The 18,024-nt window shown below is 41.4% G+C and overlaps 1 protein-coding gene across 2 annotated transcripts in view; it reads right to left on the bottom strand.

Annotated features, from left to right (window-relative positions):
- mmp16a (matrix metallopeptidase 16a (membrane-inserted)) overlaps positions 1–18,024 on the bottom strand; it is a 75,449-nt gene that overhangs the window by 49,665 nt on the left and 7,760 nt on the right. Inside the window, exons 2-4 of one of the 2 annotated variants that reach the window (XM_086307022.1) lie at positions 4,375–4,523; positions 3,158–3,172; positions 2,753–2,875 (exon numbers count right to left, since the gene is read on the bottom strand). In XM_086307022.1, coding sequence (XP_086163148.1) covers positions 2,753–2,875; positions 3,158–3,172; positions 4,375–4,523 — 287 coding nt within the window. The remainder of the gene's footprint in view (positions 1–2,752; positions 2,876–3,157; positions 3,173–4,374; positions 4,524–18,024) is intronic. The other variant, XM_086307024.1, reaches the window with a different exon arrangement.

The raw sequence follows: 18,024 nt of genomic DNA on the forward strand, positions 1-18,024 counted from the left end.
TTTTTAAAATTCATTATGTCACCTGAGCACTCATGATCTTAGACTGAGCAGAAAGTTCTTCCATCAAGGCAATGACCCTCAACACACAGTCAAGACATTGACTAAGGGGCTTAGTGACTAGGGATGTTCTTACTAACTTCCTTGTTAGTCAGTCTAATTTTACATTTCTTTTTACTCAACAAATCATTGGGTAATTAACAATGACGGCACATGTGCAGCCTTTGACAGCTGTTAGATGACCCAATTTCATATTCAGCTTTTACACTTCCAGGCATTACCACAGTCAGATGGCACTGCATAATATCTTTGGGCCAACGGTTAACATAAACATAAAGTGGCCAAGTCACAGCTCTGGCTTGAACCTATCAAATATTTCAGGAAGTATAAATACTGTGCGAATACTGGCCCAACTTGACAAAGCTCTGGAAGGCGTGCAGAGAAGAATGGTAAAGATTCGCAAAAAGATTCGAGGTTATAACATATTATGTTATATTATGTTTTATAAGTGGGGAAATGTTTATTCCAGCATTTTATATATATAGACAAAACCTCTGTATCAAACACTCAGAAGTGTTCTAGCTAGCTAATGCTAATCACATTTTCATGTATGCTTTTACTTTCTTTACCATCGTCATACGAAACATAAAAACAGTTTAAGTCTACTGGCTAATTTTTGTGTTTACTTTGATTTGAATTTTAAAGATCTGCGACTCTTGAGAACTCTGAGAACATGTTTTATGACTGAGGTACAATATTCCTAAAAGTCAGCATCCTAATAATTTATGGGCATAAGGTGCTTTGGATAACCGTTACCGTCACTGTGACTCATAGCTTTCAGCACCTAACCTTACAAGTTCCCTTGCAGTTAGCACAATTTTATGTTTACCACCGTCCATCGGTGAACCTCAGTTATACTTGAAAACGTTTTTTCTTCAAACTGAGAAGGAAAGATGTTGCTTCTTATTCTGACACGAATGCATAGCAGCATTTCTTAAATTACTGACAAGATTTTGATACTTGAATCAGATTTAAATGAGGTGACCCGTTCTAACACTACATAAAGAACATTTAAGCAGATTAAAAGAGTCGTTAGACGATTGCATTCTCCAACTACCTCCATTGCAATCTGACATAAAAGGAGCAGCTGAAGGCACATCTGACAACTGACTAGAGGCCACATCTATGTACACATCACACACACACACACGCACACACACACACACACACACACACATATATATAAATATATATGCACACACAAATACACACACTCAAAATGCTCCCATTCATTTACATAACCCTAATCTGTCAGAGAGTACCCTCTGCCTTCCACCAGGGTTTCCTCCTCCTCCTCTCAGCTCATGTCTTTCTCTCTGAATCTGCTTCTCCTGTTCTCTTCTCTTTCCTCTCTCCTCATTTCCACCCTTCTCCTCCTCCACTCTGCATCGATCCGCCTCATTGGTTTGGTTTCTTATCAGTGGTGCTGCAAATGAACCACGTGCTCAATTTCAACTCAATCTCAAAAAAAGAAAAGGTTATTCGAGGCCACTGAGCCATACATTATATTTAGTAGGAATTACCGCTTATGCAAAACATTTTTAAAAATCTAGAATAATAACTGAAAAAACAAGAACAGCACTTGAGGATTGTCCATAAAACACGAAACTGAGGCAAGCAACAGTATAACACACATGAAATATTACAGAATCTGGGCTACTCACTACATCTTAGCAGAGAAAAATTATATAACCACAGAAAGCTGTCCTATACATTATTACTCATGTAGCGGGATGTCAGAAAAGGCGCTGGTGAATTATGAAATCGGTGAGGTCACCAGTGCGCGTACACTCTTTTTGCATTTGTGCTACATGTTCTGTCAGGAGCGAGACGGCTCCGGCAGTGAGAGGTTTGATGGACACGGCCTGTGCTGCTGTTAATGTGATGTTTAAGGCTCTGAGTGACGTGGAACTTTACTTGACCTTTGCTTTTGTAGGTTCGCGTCCATTACGCAAGTTCAAATATTGTGCTTCTTTCAGTGGAAATGAGGAAGTGAAATCAGGGATGTCAAAGTGATTTTACTTGGTTGGCCACATACAGCCTGTCTCAATACAAGAAACAGTTTTTGCACATGATAAAGAAGCTGCTAGAGTAGGGGTAAGACATCTGTCAGCGTGACTCTTTGGGCTTTAACTGCAAGAAATGAATGTGTAAGAAGGATCTGGCAGCTCATTGCCCAGACTGTCCTGTAATTATTACACAGATTTTGGTTAATCCAAAGAAAATGTCCCCTTTTTTTCTGTAGGCTTTTCTAAAAGAAAAACAAAACAAAAACCCAAAACACAGAAATTTCTTTGGTAGTTAGTGAAAAAACATCTGTCAGTTAATAATCTGTCACTTAATTACATTGATGTACCATGAATGGGCATGTGGGAAGTCTTTAGCAGAGGGAAAATCTTATGGGCTGGATTGGAGTCTTTGCTAGAATGATTCTGGCCCACAGGCCTTATGTTTGACAGCCCTGCTATAAAGCTTACAGGCAGGGACAGGTCAAAAGCTCAAACGACTCGGAAATAAAGGAGCTACTCAAGAAAAAAGTATTCTTTCTTCCTATCTCTATGTCTCCCACACGGCTGCTCGGGTGATTGGGGTCTCCTCGCAGTTTGGGGTGTGTTTCTGGGGTTTTCTGAACATGCTGTAGTGCTAGGTAGCACTGAAATGCCTTGAAAACAAAAGAAAAGCTGAATCCACCCACCTGTATGTGATATGTTTGTGTTGCCACTTCTGTCCCGTGAGGGCGTACCGTCGTTTCCTGACACTTAATCTGGACACACCCCCTATTTGGTCAGGAACCCCGCATCGGGGCTTCTTCATCCACCTGTGGAGAGAGGCGGGGAGGAAAAAAGTTATATCGGCAGCAGCACATTACCTCCCCCACCCTGACACAGTGATGTCACTGGCTCACAGGAGCCAACTCTGAGCCAGTGTCACACAGAACAGATGTGCAAAATAATTCAATATGATGTAATTTTTGAACATTTATATGTAAACGAAATGCAAAGATGACAACGTGTTGATAACAGAACACACGTACTTCATCGTAACACCCACACAGTGTAAAACTACATGTATTTAAATGTACAAAAAAAAGGTGCCTCACCTTATCGTGTTATCCCTACATTAATCGAGAGAAGCAGAAGGGGGGAAAAAGAAACAGGCACTGTTAGCTCATCACATTTCACTCTGTTTCAGCCCAGCGGTTGGATAGCTGTTAGTCTGCATTCACATAGCTGGCCACCACATCGCCACATCACAGTTCAGTGACCAATGTGAGCTCTTTTGCTGCGTGTGGCATGGATGGTATTTCGCTGTTGGTGCGCACAAATGTCAGCGAGCACTGTTTTAGTGATTTGCAGGTATAATGCGGCGAGGTTAAACCCGGGTAAATCCAGGGCTGCTTTAAAAACACAGATGATCTGTGTCCTCTCGCCACTGCCGCTCTCATACAGATGAATAATTTAAAAACATCTCTTTAAAGACTTATGAGAGCCCCAGGTGGGTTTTCACTCCACTACACTCCTGTGTGCAGACAAAATATAATATAACAATGAGTCTTTCCATTAAAAAGAAAGAAAATCCAAACCAACATGACCTGCTTGATTGCTTGTAGCTGCTGGGCTGAGGTTGGACTGTTCAAATGAGGACAAAGCCAACCAGAGTCGCAGCTCTTCTGTTTCTTCCACTGTCTATTAATACTAAAACATTGTGAAGTCTTTGATCTGACATCGGAGGTGTACTCTTGCAAAAACCCTCTTTGATCACATTAATAAGCCCCACTTAACCTACGTTACGCCAACTTTGCGTCTGGCAAAACGACTCTGGTCGCCTTAAAAATGTAAGACGGGGCGAAAAGAAACACAAACAGCCTGTACCTCCATTTTTGAAAATGTCTAGTTCACTTGAACTGTGAGTCCTACAAAAAAGAAACACAAGCAACACAGTTCGCAGTGTGTTTTCCCTCCTCAAATTAATAAAACATCTACCTACAGTATGCCCGAGGCCCTCAGCGAATTTAGATTTTTAGTCTGAGACTGTTCATCAAATCATAAAAATCAATCTGAGATCCACATCTCTCTCTTTTTAAAAGCCACATGAGCAATTCAACATATCCCAAGTAATTACTTGTATTCAGGCGAATACAAAAAATGACCAAAGCAAACACCACGGTTTCTCTGTAGCTGTAATTTCACACTCAGCCGCTTCCTGTTGTATTCTTACCCGTGTTTTCTTATTTTGGGAATAAACCCATCGTGAACCTTGTGCATAATTCATACTGTGGTGTCTTTAAGGGTATTTTTAAAGGTGTGTGTGACTCACTCTATAGTGTTGCTGTCCAGCGTGCCTGTGACATTTAGGCCGTAGCGGCGCTGCATGGCAGCGATAGCAGACTGCATGACTCGGGCAGAACGCAGCACTGACATTCTGGGGTCTGCAGGAGGGAGGTAGCCATACCTCTGGAGCCATGCCTATAAACAAGGAAACAAGGAGGAAAAAGGTTAGACATCACTGTAAACTCCAAGGAATAATCTGCAAAGACTGATTTTTGGACAGGAGCTAAACATGATCTCAAAATCATAAATAGACATTTGAAGACAGGAGGCAGCTTAGCTTGAGTATAAAGTTTGAAAAGGTGGGGAAATATCCAGCTTGGCTCTTCCAACAGCTATAAAGCTCATTAACCGCCTCCGCTGTGGCAAGACACTTCACCCGCACCCTGTCCAGCTGAGCAGCGCAGAGCTGCTAGTGCTGAAGTGCGAGTCCAGAGTTCCTACAAGTAAATTTATGGTGTAGTTTGTTTTTTTTCCTGTGCATGAGAAGCATTTTAAGCAGAAAGCACACTCCATACGACCTAGAACAACATTTAAATGTCATCAAGATAAAACTCCGCATTAAGCTACACAGAGCAAAGATCAGCTAGTAACCGGTCTAAGGACACATCTGAAAAGACATTTGTAAAAGGGCATAAGTAGAGAGAGAGAGAAATCTCCATACCAGTCTATAGTGCAGAATGTCATCCGTTATCATGTCATTTTACTTGTCTGGAAAGGGCTTTGGTGTAATAAAGCTTTGAGTGTCCCTATAAAATCCAGCCAGAGGGAATCATTGCTCAGATCTTTGGACCAAGCAGGAGAAGCAGGAATCGGCCGGGCGTCCCCACAGAAGAGGCTTTAGGGATTTGGATAGTCTCAGCCTCTCTGTATACACTCAGTCCTCATCGTAAAAATGCCAAATGTGGGATTAGCTAACTGCTGCATATCGGAACACAAAGCCAACAGCAAAACGAGGGTTAAATTGTTTTGCTTGAAGAGCGGGGAAAGTGAAACAACACAACGTTGGCCCGGAATCTCAAATATCCAGTGAACTCAGAACTGCCGCGTGTTTGCCTCAGACCTTCTTATTTCTCTTTCAGCAACTCTGTGCTGTGAAACCTGAGCGCCGTTCTCGTGCACAGTGTTTTCAAGCTGCTTCAGGCCCGCTGCTCAGGATAGCATACACACTGAGAATGAAATTTACTAAACAGGGAGGAAAGCCCAGAGTGCGAGAGCGAGAGGAGAATGCAATAAAAAGCAAGAAATGCGAGTCTATAGCTTCGTTTACGGTGACTGCGCTCCACATCCAAGCAGTAACAATGAGCTCTTTTGAAACTTATTGTATATGCTGTTTGTAGCAGCGGTGCAAACAAGCTGATATGTATGACTGTTCAGAAGGTGAGAAGAACTGAACATGTCACTCAGCTAATGTGCAAATGAGGACACTAAATAAAAAAATCATGACACCGGGAGGATGCCCAGGTGCCTGAGCATTGTGGGTAAGTGTGGTGGCAACTGCACAAAGCAGATCCTAGCTGAGAATGTGAGTGATCTCATAAATAGTTCATGCAAACATGGGGATTCCTACTGGTAATTAACAAAGCATCTTATGAGCAGGAAGAACGAGCAAGATCATTGAAATACATTTCTTTTAAAGAACTACATAAAGCTTCTCCATTAGGTGATTGTGCAACTGAAGGGTGATTAGCCTAGCTTGACTTCAGATCCAGATAATGCCCATGTTTGTCCAGACTCTAGGGGTGGGCAATTAATTATCCCAAAGGGCCACATGAGAAATTGGGACTGCTGTGAGTGGCTGCACCAATAAATAATAATTAACTTATATTAGCTTATCAGTGTGGCCCTCCAAACAGTCCCACCTTTTGGGAAAATTAATGCCCACTCCAGTCCAAAGCAAGGGCGAAGCTAAAGGGTGGTGCATGCCAGTGTAACAGGGCAGCTACATCTTTTTAATATATGAGCAACTCTAACCCACATAATTTTCTTATAGAATAATAAAGTATGCTGATTATGAGTCTGATATGTTTGTGGAGACAGGAGATCTGTACTGAACTTTCAGCCAATTTTTAAGTGATTTCTTTATTGTTTTTTCATTTCTAATGAGCTGGTTGGAGCCCTGCTGTATTTAACAATACATGTCCACCAGCCTGCCTAAAGCTCACTCTTTAACATTTTATATATAACCTGCTTTGTTTTAAGGCAGCTTGATCCTTTCAGGCAAAGCCAGACTTCTAAACCTGCTAGTCTTTATGCTAAGCTAAGCTAACTGCTGCCAACTTAATTACCAGCCTTACTATATATACCATACTGTTTCTCGCAACACAGGATTAAGTTCTTTCATAAAAAGGTGACCTGGAAAAATAACTTTCTTTTCTTTCCACACAGCCAGTTATTCTGAATCCCAGACTTTTCCTTTAGTAATTTATGAGAATAAAGCTAAGAATTATATTGACAAAATATGTGGAAATTATGTTTTCTATTTAATTATTAAAGTAACTTCATACATTGTTAATTACACTTGAGATAAAGACACATTCTTTCAGTAAGATCAGAACTAGCCAGCAAAACAGCATTTCTAAACTTTCTACTTTCTCTACCCTGAAATTGTTTGATGAAAGGAAAATATTAACAGTGCCAATGACAAACCCAGTTACTAATATGTCTATATTACATTGGAATATAAATAACATTTAAAAAAGCGGCTTCTCATTGAAGTCTTAACTCTAGAATAAGCGAGACTTTCTCTCTGTAGTTTGTGTTGTGACTGGCACATCTACTGAGACCTTCATGAAGAGACTCAAACTCTGCATCAATGACTTACAGTATCAAACTCCACTCTCATCACTTTGGCAGATGCCAAAATGTTACACCTGTGTCATGATTCACACTTCCAAGTACCTGCCTGTAAACCCCAAACCTCTCTTTGTGTATTTTCTTTCTTCCCTTTCTTTACTGCACGCTTTGGTGCTTTTCGTGCCCATCCTGCAGCCGCACTCTCCTCGTCCCCCTCTCGCTGTGAGTGGGTGGGTGATAACATTACAATGTGTGTCAGATTTACTAGATTCAACTTTAGTTAAAATAAATGAATAAATAAATCTGCAAATCTGACTACACATCAAGCCACTTGTTACAGTTACTCCATTGCGTTTCCCAGCAGACTTCACGAGTACCAAACACTGTAAGATCTTCTCTTCTCTTCTCTTTCTATGCCCACATCTTCTCCACCTCATGGCACTCTCTTTTCCTTCCAATGTCTGCTTTAATTCTTCTTGTCCTGTAATCATCTCTATGCCTCCCTCTCATCTCCTCTTTTTTTTTTTCCCTTTGGTAACCAAACTTTGGCTCTGTCCTATAACCACTGCCCTAGTGCTTTCAGAGGGAAAAGGGAGAGAGGAAAGGGAAAAAATAGACGATACAGATGAAAAGCACACAAGTTCAGACGTGGCACTGCATATTTGTAGCAGAACGCTTTTTCTTTTTCTTCTGCAGTTCTAAGAGACTACTGTAAAACCTGATTTCATCAGCAGAGAGATATTTTAATTCGACGCCAGCTTCAATTGGCTGGATGGGTTTTGAAAAAGTTTGGGCATATATTTCCTCCTGAGATAAAAAGAGGCTAGGGAGGCCAGTGTATTCGTTTTCCCAGAGGAAATATTTACTTCTGAAACTGAGATGTTCATGAACTTAAAGAAACTGTCAATTTGTGACCAACACTTGGTGTGCGGATGTCATCGATGTTTACAGAGCTACGTGACGATTATGTAAATTAAAGGCTGCAAAGAAAACTCGCTTTTTTTTTGGGATGCAAGAACTAAGTGATGTGTTTGTGCTTTGAGTTATTGCGGCTGTCGCTGTCTACCACTCAAACATTGAGGGGATATTGGATGGTGCCAGTTCGAGCGCGCAGGAGGGGTGAAGGGTTGTTCGACGTCCCATATGAGAATGAAACATGGTGGCAGGATGTGGAGGGTGTAGCTGTCATACCGGTTCTTTATGTACACCACCGTGGGGAAACAGCACGACAGCACAAAAGGATGAATATAGCAGCAGAGGGCGGCCGGTAATTCCAATGAAAATTTCCGCATTGACAGCAAAAACAGTCAGCTGAGTCATTTCGGTCATTGTGTCTCTGCTACTGCAACGTTTGGCAGAATAACCAAAATAAGGGCTATTGGTTCATGTCCACTTCCTCTAATCTCTGGACATCCGCTTCAAAACGCAGCCTCACTTCTTTTTAGAACTTATACTCTTGATACGTCGCTTTGACATCACCAGGATGGTTTTCATACAGTCTCATTCATTAAGCTAAAAACACTCCAAACTGTGTTTGTTGTAGTTTTTAAAAAAAAGCTCAGATTACTTCAAAGCTTTTCCTCAAACCGCCGCTTTTGCTCGCATTTCCTCGTGTCGTCGTTCACGCGGAAAACCAGAAACTTCCACAGTCAAACAAAAAAAGTTGCGACAGTTGCAGTTTCAGGACCAAAATCCACACGCTGCAACGCAGGAATCAAAGAGAAGCACGAGCTCAAGGCTCACATTTATTAAAACTGCACACGTTCAAAGATTCAATCCAAGGCTTTGATCTTTAATTCCGTCATCGTGCCAAACTTTATGTGACTCCGTTGGGAGAGAGGTTAAAGATGGAGGAAGCACAAGTATAAATTATTTCCAGTATTTCCAATATTGCAGAATTTGAAGCTATAATAAACCGTGAGTATTATGTCCATTCGTTCATTCAGAGTTGACTTTTACAACCTTCACGATGGAGATCTTATAATCAGAGAGAGAAAAAACTGAAGATCTAAAGACGTGTTCTGCTGAATCAGTGCCGAGCACTTTACTTTTTCTACATTTCACTCTCCCATCTGTCCTTATCTCTTTCTGTTTTCTTTCATTATCCTCCCTCTCTGCTGCTGCCCACTTCTCATCCTCATCGATTTACTCTTTCCCTTTGTGATCTATGGTTCCCGGGGTTCTGCCGATGCAAGGGTTCCTGAGAGCAGGAGGCTCCACTTCGACAGCATCCTTTATTCAATAAGACAGAAATTCTTCCCCGTCCTGCTCTCTGCAAAATGGATAACGAGGGAGCTTGTGAACCTAGATGGTTTGGTTCAATAAAGTTGCAATTTGGATTTCTTGTCAGTGTAATAACAGGGACACAGAACAGTAACCGTACTTTCTGTAGTCACAGGGATTGCAGATAGAAATAGAGCCCAGGACAAATGAGCAGGAGATGGTAAAACCATGAACACATCAGTAATTCAGCTCCCAGATCAAAGCATCAACACTTTTTACTTCATACGCTTTTAGTGTTTGCAAAGGGAGCTCAAGAAAGGGCAGCTACAAAGAATCCAAAGAAATATTTGGAGCACTGATGGAACAGTTCTGAATTGTGATAAATACACCTTTCAACTTGGATTTTTTTGTTATTTTTTGCAAGATATCTTTTACGACTAAAAATGTCCAAATAGCTAATAAAAAGAAAAGGAGCCCAGTTCCCCTAGAGGTCTGTTGTTGCCGTCTCCAAAAGAGAGTAAATGGTAAATGGATTGATTCTTATATAGAGCTTTCCTACTCTCCAACATGCCACACTCACCCATTCACACAAGCACTTTCTTCTATGCTTTAAGTGCTTTCTATCTGCCATTCACACACATTCACATCCAATGGATGCATCGGTTAGAAACTTGGGGTTAGTAACTTCCCAGGCATGCAGACTTGGGGAGCCAGGAATCAGACCACCAACTTTCCGATCAGGAGCTGACATGCCCTACCTTCTGAGCTCAGGAGTAGGGCTGGGTATCGTCACTGATTTCTAGAATCAATTCGATTCAGATTCACGAGATCCTGAATCGATTCGATCCATGATTCGATTTGATTCAATTCGATTTGAATCTGGGAAATTTTGCCTCAGACAGTCAGAAATATTATAATTCAGATCAGGACATTTACATATTTTTGTATCTATAAAAAGGAAGCTGACACTTTCGAGACTTTATCAAAGGTGTGAGCATCACAGCAGATGCCTTTGTGTCAAAGTAGCTGAAGATAAATCACAGAAAAACATGGTGATTTTCCTGGCCTGGAATTTTATAAAAATATTCTGCAGTACATCAAAAACGAAAGAAAATCATTAATCAACTTATGAACATTACCTCTGAAGTTACAGAGGTTTTATTAGAGACACGGCTAAGCGTTTTGCATTTTGTATAATTTTAAAAAGTTTAAATTTGTTCAGAAGTTTATTGAACGGCAGAAATTAGGTTTTCATTTCGGAAGTAAGTAAAAGGAAAAAAAAAACATTGGCCGACAGCGCTGTAAACAACGGTAGTCTTGTGCGTAACAAGCAAGCGAATAATGCAGAAAACATATTTCGGGGATAGACGGGAAACTGTTCTTGAAGTACACTGAGAAAGAGAGAGAGAGCTGTGCATGAAGTGTGATTTTATTGTGGTGGAAGCAAAACAGCAAAAGTAAGAGGGAGTCCATGACAATGTTTATGTGAAGCTTAGTTTGGATCTTCTTTTGCTGCTGGTTCGGTCAATATTGTTTGGAGAGAGATCAAACTAACAGTTTTAGAATCAGCGCAAAGGGGGCGTAAACACAAAGTCAATTCTCATATTAGATCCCTATGTTAAAATGTCTTAAACTAAACTGTTTAAAGTGGTGTGTACAGCTAATTACCACCTCTATTACAACTCTGTGCTAATCAGCTAATTTAGGTTATTGGACTGGACCTCGTGACTGATCAGAGTCAAGTTTATCCTGGCAAAAGATGATACTTTTAGCAAACAAGCCACTTATGGCTGCTCCCCTTAACAAGGGGACACCGTCACGGCTAGCTCGGCATGTTTGATTTGGCAGCTTTAAGGTGCCAATGTACCGGTATGTACAATGTAAAACCAGCACGATCGTACACTCGTGCCCCAGCTGTGACAGCTCCAAGTTACAAAGCTCAAGAGGTGCACTGTGGTGATAATTTCACAGTTTTCACCACAAACTAACTGGAATTAATCATCATACCTGGTCGATCAATTTGAGCACTCACTCCAAACCAGCCAAGCATTGTTCTTTAAGTACTGAGCGTAGGGCTGCACGATTTTGCATAAAATGAGAATCACGATTTTTTGGCTTAGAATTGAGATCACGATTCTCTCACGATTTTCTTTTCCAGTATAAATATTTATTGCACTTATTAACTGCACATCAACTTCGTAACAGTTGAAACTAAACATAAAAACAATAAATAAACATAAAAACAACAAATGTCTCACATTTTGTTGTTGCCGCAAAATGTTGAACTGCTTGAAATTCCGTCTCCATCGTTGCTCGACACTGCGTGTATAGAGCAGGTAGCGCAACAATAGAAAAATAGTTGCGGGACGGCACTGTGTAGCGTTTGTCTAGGGTATTGATCATTTTCCTAAATCCTTCATTTTGCACAGTGTTGATGGGAGCCATATCTTTAGTCAGGTGATAAGTGATAGCCTCCGTAATTTCTTTGTGCCTGCGGAAGTTCGACGTGCATAGGGAAGCGCTGTATACGGTTCCCGTTATTGATGTTTGGGTGGTTGACCGGACGGATTTTCTCCTGTCACTTTCTCGTCATCCCTGACGTGCTCTCCGTTGTTTTTTTCCCTGCCAATTTTAGCAGCCAGCTTCTTTATCACGTGGTATAAGGCTCCGCCCTTGTCATTTGTGAGCGCTTGTTTTCATGCAGATTACGTCCCAGATCAAAATGTGGTACAATTGTCATCGTCTTTTTTCTTTCTTTTTTTTAAATCGTTGTCATTTGGAAATGAGATCGGACATAAGTATGAATTGAGATCGCGATTTTCTAACGATTAATCGTGCCGCTCTAACTGAGCGCACCCTGAAAGCAGAAGGCAGCAAAAGCGCTATAATGAGGTTAAACTTCTTCACAAATCAAGTCCCTCTTGAAGTGGAAGGATAAGGAGTCAACCAGCAGTGCCCTGACAGAGGCTAAAATCTCTGAAATGCATCAGTGTCTATTTTTGGGTTCTCCACACTTGATTTCACTTTACTTTGAAGTAGATTTCTCTCATGCTTCAGATGTGAGAAGAACCTGGCCTCCCCTAACCTGCCTGCACACTTCTTCACGGTAAGTGCATTTCTTTTTCACCCTTGTCACATTATGAGGAAAAGAAATCCACACACACACACACACACACATCTCACGGTTTCAAATTTCCATCCTCAAAGTTGCCCTAAAAAGCCTCTTCTGTCCCATTTTACACCTTTACCTGTTTCTCTACGCCTCTCATTCAACTACTTTCAACTACACTTTTCAGTTAGAGAATTGTCTCAAACAGAGACTAAAACTTGTATTATCATTAGTAAAGCCATCTCAGGTGAATTTGGGCAGCATTCAGGAGAGGCTCAGACATCCAGATGTTCGACACGAGTGCTGAACTGAGGTGAACTTCGTCTCATCAGACCACCTTCCAACGAGCTGACTTGGCCTGTGACTTAACGAGCAGAAGGCGGGCTAATTAGCCGATGGGTGCCATCAAAAGGCCACCTTGTAAGGCGACGGGATCACTCCATTATGGATGAGATGTGGCTCAGGAAGCCCGGTCGTCATGGCAACACACCGCCATCACACAGCAGCTGCTGATGTTGGCATTTGTGACTGATCAACTGATAGGGGCTTGGTCCCCTCAGGTTACAGAGACGGCATGTGACCTATGTTGGAGACCACATTTGCATTAGCTGTTCACTGTGAGCTTCAGTCAGAGGATGAGGGCTGTAGAATAGCTACAGTTAGTGTGCAATACAATTGTTTTTGTTGTTGTTGATTTTGTCTCATGAACAATTTACAGATATGGCCCACGTGGATTTCATGGTATTCTAACTTTCTGTAGGTTTTTCTGCTTCTCAACCTTAGTCCCTGTGATAAAGGGACAGCAACATTTTCTCAGCCTGTCTGCAAATCTCTGAATTACACTCCTACTTGGAGCAGGCTTGTAACAGACCCTCAGCGAACGCCAGAGAGTTTGTTTACAAGCTTGTGAGAAATTTCACAGGCATGATGGAACAGAAGAGATCAACTGTTCATCATATTTTAATTGAACTTTGTCAGGCTGAGCGCACATGCTGTTGCTGGAGATTTATAAGAAATGATATTCTATTATATACAGACAGTGATAGAGCCAGAATATGTTAATCGAAGCAAGAAAGTGCTGAGCATTTCTTACAATGCGGTGGGACATCACTTATATTAATTTTATCTTTTTTTCTGTAGGCTAAGTAACGCATTTCCTTGGTCACTTACTTTTACTATTTGGTGATACAAGCATGACATCCATCTAGAACATACCACGAAGAAACATTTAGTAATTTTATTTTATGATCAGTAGCTGTGAAAATGTTGTTATTAAGCATTAATAAAGTGCACAAGCGCATTAGAATTTAGCTGAGTGATTGTGCTCATCAAGTGTGTCCACATGGGAGTGAGAGTTGCAGAGAAATGGTTACTAAAAGTTACTCGTGGAAAACAGCTGTTACTGGATATAACTACTGTTCTCTGATTATGTGTTTAGCCTTCATTACACAGGCCTAGAGACCGGTCTGCACCCTCCTGCCAATGGAGAATATCTACCTCCAGAGTAAAGTTGTGCCTCAGATCTCTGAGGCACAACTTTACTCTGGAGGTCAACACATCAACACAATCAACACATTTCAAAAAGTGCAACTTTTACTTTGAAGACAAGTGGTCTCGGTTTCCAGTTTGGGGTTATAGTTTTCAGTCTGCAGTCTTCTATGCAAAGAAATGGCAATCGTAGCCACCTGCTAACAGTCAAAGAAACTGTAAGGAGAATTTAGGTATTACACCCAATATCGCTTTGCCACTAATTTCCTGCTAGCGGCTGGCAGCAACCTTCACCAACCACTTGTCAATCAGTCACTTTTTTTTTTCCTAGCGACAGGTGGTTACCATAGCATTGCTGACCAATCTCTAGGCCTGCATAATCGAGGCTCTAGCAGTCAAATTCACAGCAGCTGCCATGAACCATTTGCAACTAGTGAGAGAATATTCATTTTTCTCTTGTTGCAACCAGTGGTCGTCAGCTAGTCTCCAACCAGTCTGTGTGAACAGAACTTAAAAGCCTTCACCTCTGTCTGGCCCATGGATAGACACAGAGTATGCCTCAGCTTGAAGATACTTTTTAAAATGTGGTAGTGCTATTTTTAAATTAGATTTTATAATTAAACAATTTTTCTGGTGGCTGAACTAGTCTTTAATTATTCAGGAGGTCCACATGTCGAAACTGTGATCAAACTGAGATCTAGCTGTCAAGAAATGGCCAACCCGCCTTTTCACAAATAGGTAGCTGCATTAGCAGAATGGAACTCTGTGTGTCAGTTAAATTGTTGCCGAGACAGAAATACAACCTGTTAAAGGGCAGCACCTGTCAGTTGTGGCCTCAGACACTGAAAGCCCTTCTATTTTCTATTCTGCTCGTCTAATGTGAATGATTTACACCCCGGCATGCTGACAGAATACAATTAGCTCCCTGCTAGGACAGAAAAACAGTATTGGAAGACCTTGCCCAGAGCCTTTTCTACACTACAAATAACACGCTGACCAATTACTCTACACTTTAAAAAGGAGAATGAATGTACTTTTTTAAAAATGATTTCAGCTGCAACTGTTAAGAAAGCCTGTGCCCAAGCATTACTGTTGAGCACATCCAGCCACTTGATTCATTAATAAACATTTAGCAGAGTAGAGACATTACATCAAAATGTCCTGTGAGTATACCCAGTGATGATGGTATGAAGTGGCTCAATCTGTGCTGCAAGTTGGAGCAGAGCTGCTAGAAGTGATCATCTCTCAGCACAGGTGACTTGTGGGAACAAGATCCCAGCCTTCTGGGGAAGCCTGCCACCTCTGACCGCCCTGAATTATTCATCGGTTACATGCCGGACCACTGCGAGTATGCCAGGGTCGTCAAGGCAACCGCAGCCTTTTCCTGCCCACACAAATAACCACATACCCACATGATTCAAAGTGCCGTACTGAAATTCATACTGTAAAATTTAAACGAGGGAAAAAAGAATCAACCTGACTTTTAATGAAACCAAAACCATCGTCTGCACCTCATGACCCCAATGCGATGCGATGACTGCAGAGGCTTAGCAGGGCGCTGCAGCACATTTAGCCCCTAGTGCCTACACACACACGCACACAAACACACAATGGCTTTATGCATGCCATGTCCACCCTCTCAGTGGCCCCATTAGGATGAAATGTCACAAAAATGTCATGGAAAAATGTCAGAGTCTGATCATACATACTGATCAGAACAGCGGGCTTTAAGTGGATAATCTTTTGGGAGCTTGTCAAAGTATTTTAATGACTTAAGATAATGAAAAATGACAGCAAGAAACATCAAGATTATGGCATGTGACAGGAGCTGCAGTATGACATCAATCCTAAAAGACAAAAACCTCCATGAGGCTGTTTGATATTCAGGTTTCAAAGTACATTAATTTCTGCGATGAAGCCCAATCGCTAATTTAAACACAGTGAAATGTGATTACATGCACGCAGGAACAGATTGAAACAGTTGTCATGACTCACAAAACTATGCGTACGTTTATATGTACACACACACCCCAACACACCCCTGAGCGTTTGTCAAAAGCCTAATTGACAGACTTACACGTGATGCCCCATTGGCATCATCTAATGTTGCTGTTGTTAGTGACATTAAAGATTTAACAGCTCAGTAAGCTGTGACCAAAGACGTGTCTTAGAAAGAAGGAGACTGACATGCAGGGAAAAATTCTGAACAAAATATAATAACAAGTGGCTGCTCAGAGAAAGTCAGGTGTGCGTGCGTGTGTGTGTGTGTCTGCTTGTGTACGTGTGCATGATTATGAATCATTTACGTCTGTGCAGGTGTTGTTGTATTTCTCCAGGATTGGGTGAACAGACTGACACAGACACCCCAGTGGCTCACAAATCTGCTCTCTTACCAAAGCCAAATGACGTCAAGAAATGGTGTGTGTGTGTGTGTGTGTGTGTGTGTGTGTGTGTGTGTGTGTGTGTGTGTGTGTGTGTGTGTGTGTAATCCATATGATTCCTCAGTGAGAAACGAGGGCGAAGCGCACCAATATAAATACACTCATAAATATGCCTGCGTGCACTCAGACACAGGAGGTGAGCTCATGCACACTAAGTGTACTGTATGTAGGAGGAAAATACGGCTGCAGGGAAACAAAAGCAACAATTTAATATTGACTTTGTTAAAGATAAATTGTTAAGGAATAGCCAGCCCAGTCACTGATGGAACACGAAGCCTGTGCCGCAAAAGGACGTGATGCATTTTCAATTGGGGGCTATTTTGGAGAACTGTGTAGTTAAGTTGTTAATATCAGTGCTGATAACCACCGTGGCGCAGGGAAAGTATAGAAACATTCAGTCTTCATTAACTGTAAATTCAAGGAAAAACACACCAAAGTACTAAGCACACTGTTTGAGTGCCAAGCAATTTCTGGGAAATAAAAAAAGAAAAAAAAAAAAAACACACAGTGAACGATTATCACCAAAAATAGCAAATGAGGTCTGTTAACACTGTTTTCTAGTGTATGGTGTTATATTAAAACATAAATTCTCTCTATGACCTGCAGGACACACAGGCACATGGTGTGTCATCCACACACGTTCGCATCAATTGTTTTCCATTATTCAGATGCCACTCAGGGGCTGAGCATGCCAACTGGTAACATGAGCTGAGATGTGGGGATGAAGCTCTCCCATTCCTCACACAGTGACAACAGCACTGAGTAGTTTGCACTGGGCAGCACTTGAGCTTGGCTTTAGCCCAGTGCTGAAAGCAGCTACACTGCCTACATAGCTATGTAAAGAATATAACACAGTAATAGTTTATTTAATTATTGTAAACTTACTCAAGGGATAGTTTGTCAAGCATGATTTTGTTGCCACAGTTGGATGAGAACTTCTCATCCCATTCTTGTTTTGTGACCATTTAAAAATTACGCTAAATACAGAAGACAATAAGCTTTGATTAGCATAATGCCTAGCCCAGACTGCACAACATTTTTGCCCTTTATAATTAGGGGGGGGGGATGTGTATCTGAAAATCTTTCCTTTCTGTGACCTTCTGTGCGCGCTGTCTTTGAGGACACGTGCGATGGTCATCAGGGAGGAGACTCTAGCTAGAGATTTGCAGAAAACAAAGTGACACTGGATGTGCTCAATTTCAGCTCCAACACCAATGCCAATCACCACATCGGTCAGTTCAGTCACAGACTTGAAGGAACTGCCATCGAAGACTCTGAAAACTTGTAAGAAGCTACTTCCTCTGATTGCAGCTCTGACTTTCAGTTGCTGTGACACACTATGAAATACAAAATGATCAAGTTGCACTTTCATTCCTGATGCAAAGCAACACCCTACTTTGTTTGTTGCAGGTCATAATCAGGCTCAATTCATGTAGTCTGACCTGAATTTGAAGCTGATTCAGAACAGCCATGTAGTTAAATGTTAAACTAGCAAGTTGGTATTAAAAAAAATTTAATCACTGCATAGGTATAACTAGAGCTGGGCGATAGAACGATAACGATATGTATCGCGATATAACTT

The sequence above is a fragment of the Aulonocara sp. 'chitande type north' Nkhata Bay genome, linkage group LG9, assembly GCF_057382095.1.
Source record: "Aulonocara sp. 'chitande type north' Nkhata Bay isolate Kocher_YH1m ecotype deep benthic linkage group LG9, A_spYH_male_GT1.1, whole genome shotgun sequence".
Lineage (NCBI taxonomy): Eukaryota > Metazoa > Chordata > Actinopteri > Cichliformes > Cichlidae > Aulonocara > Aulonocara sp. 'chitande type north' Nkhata Bay.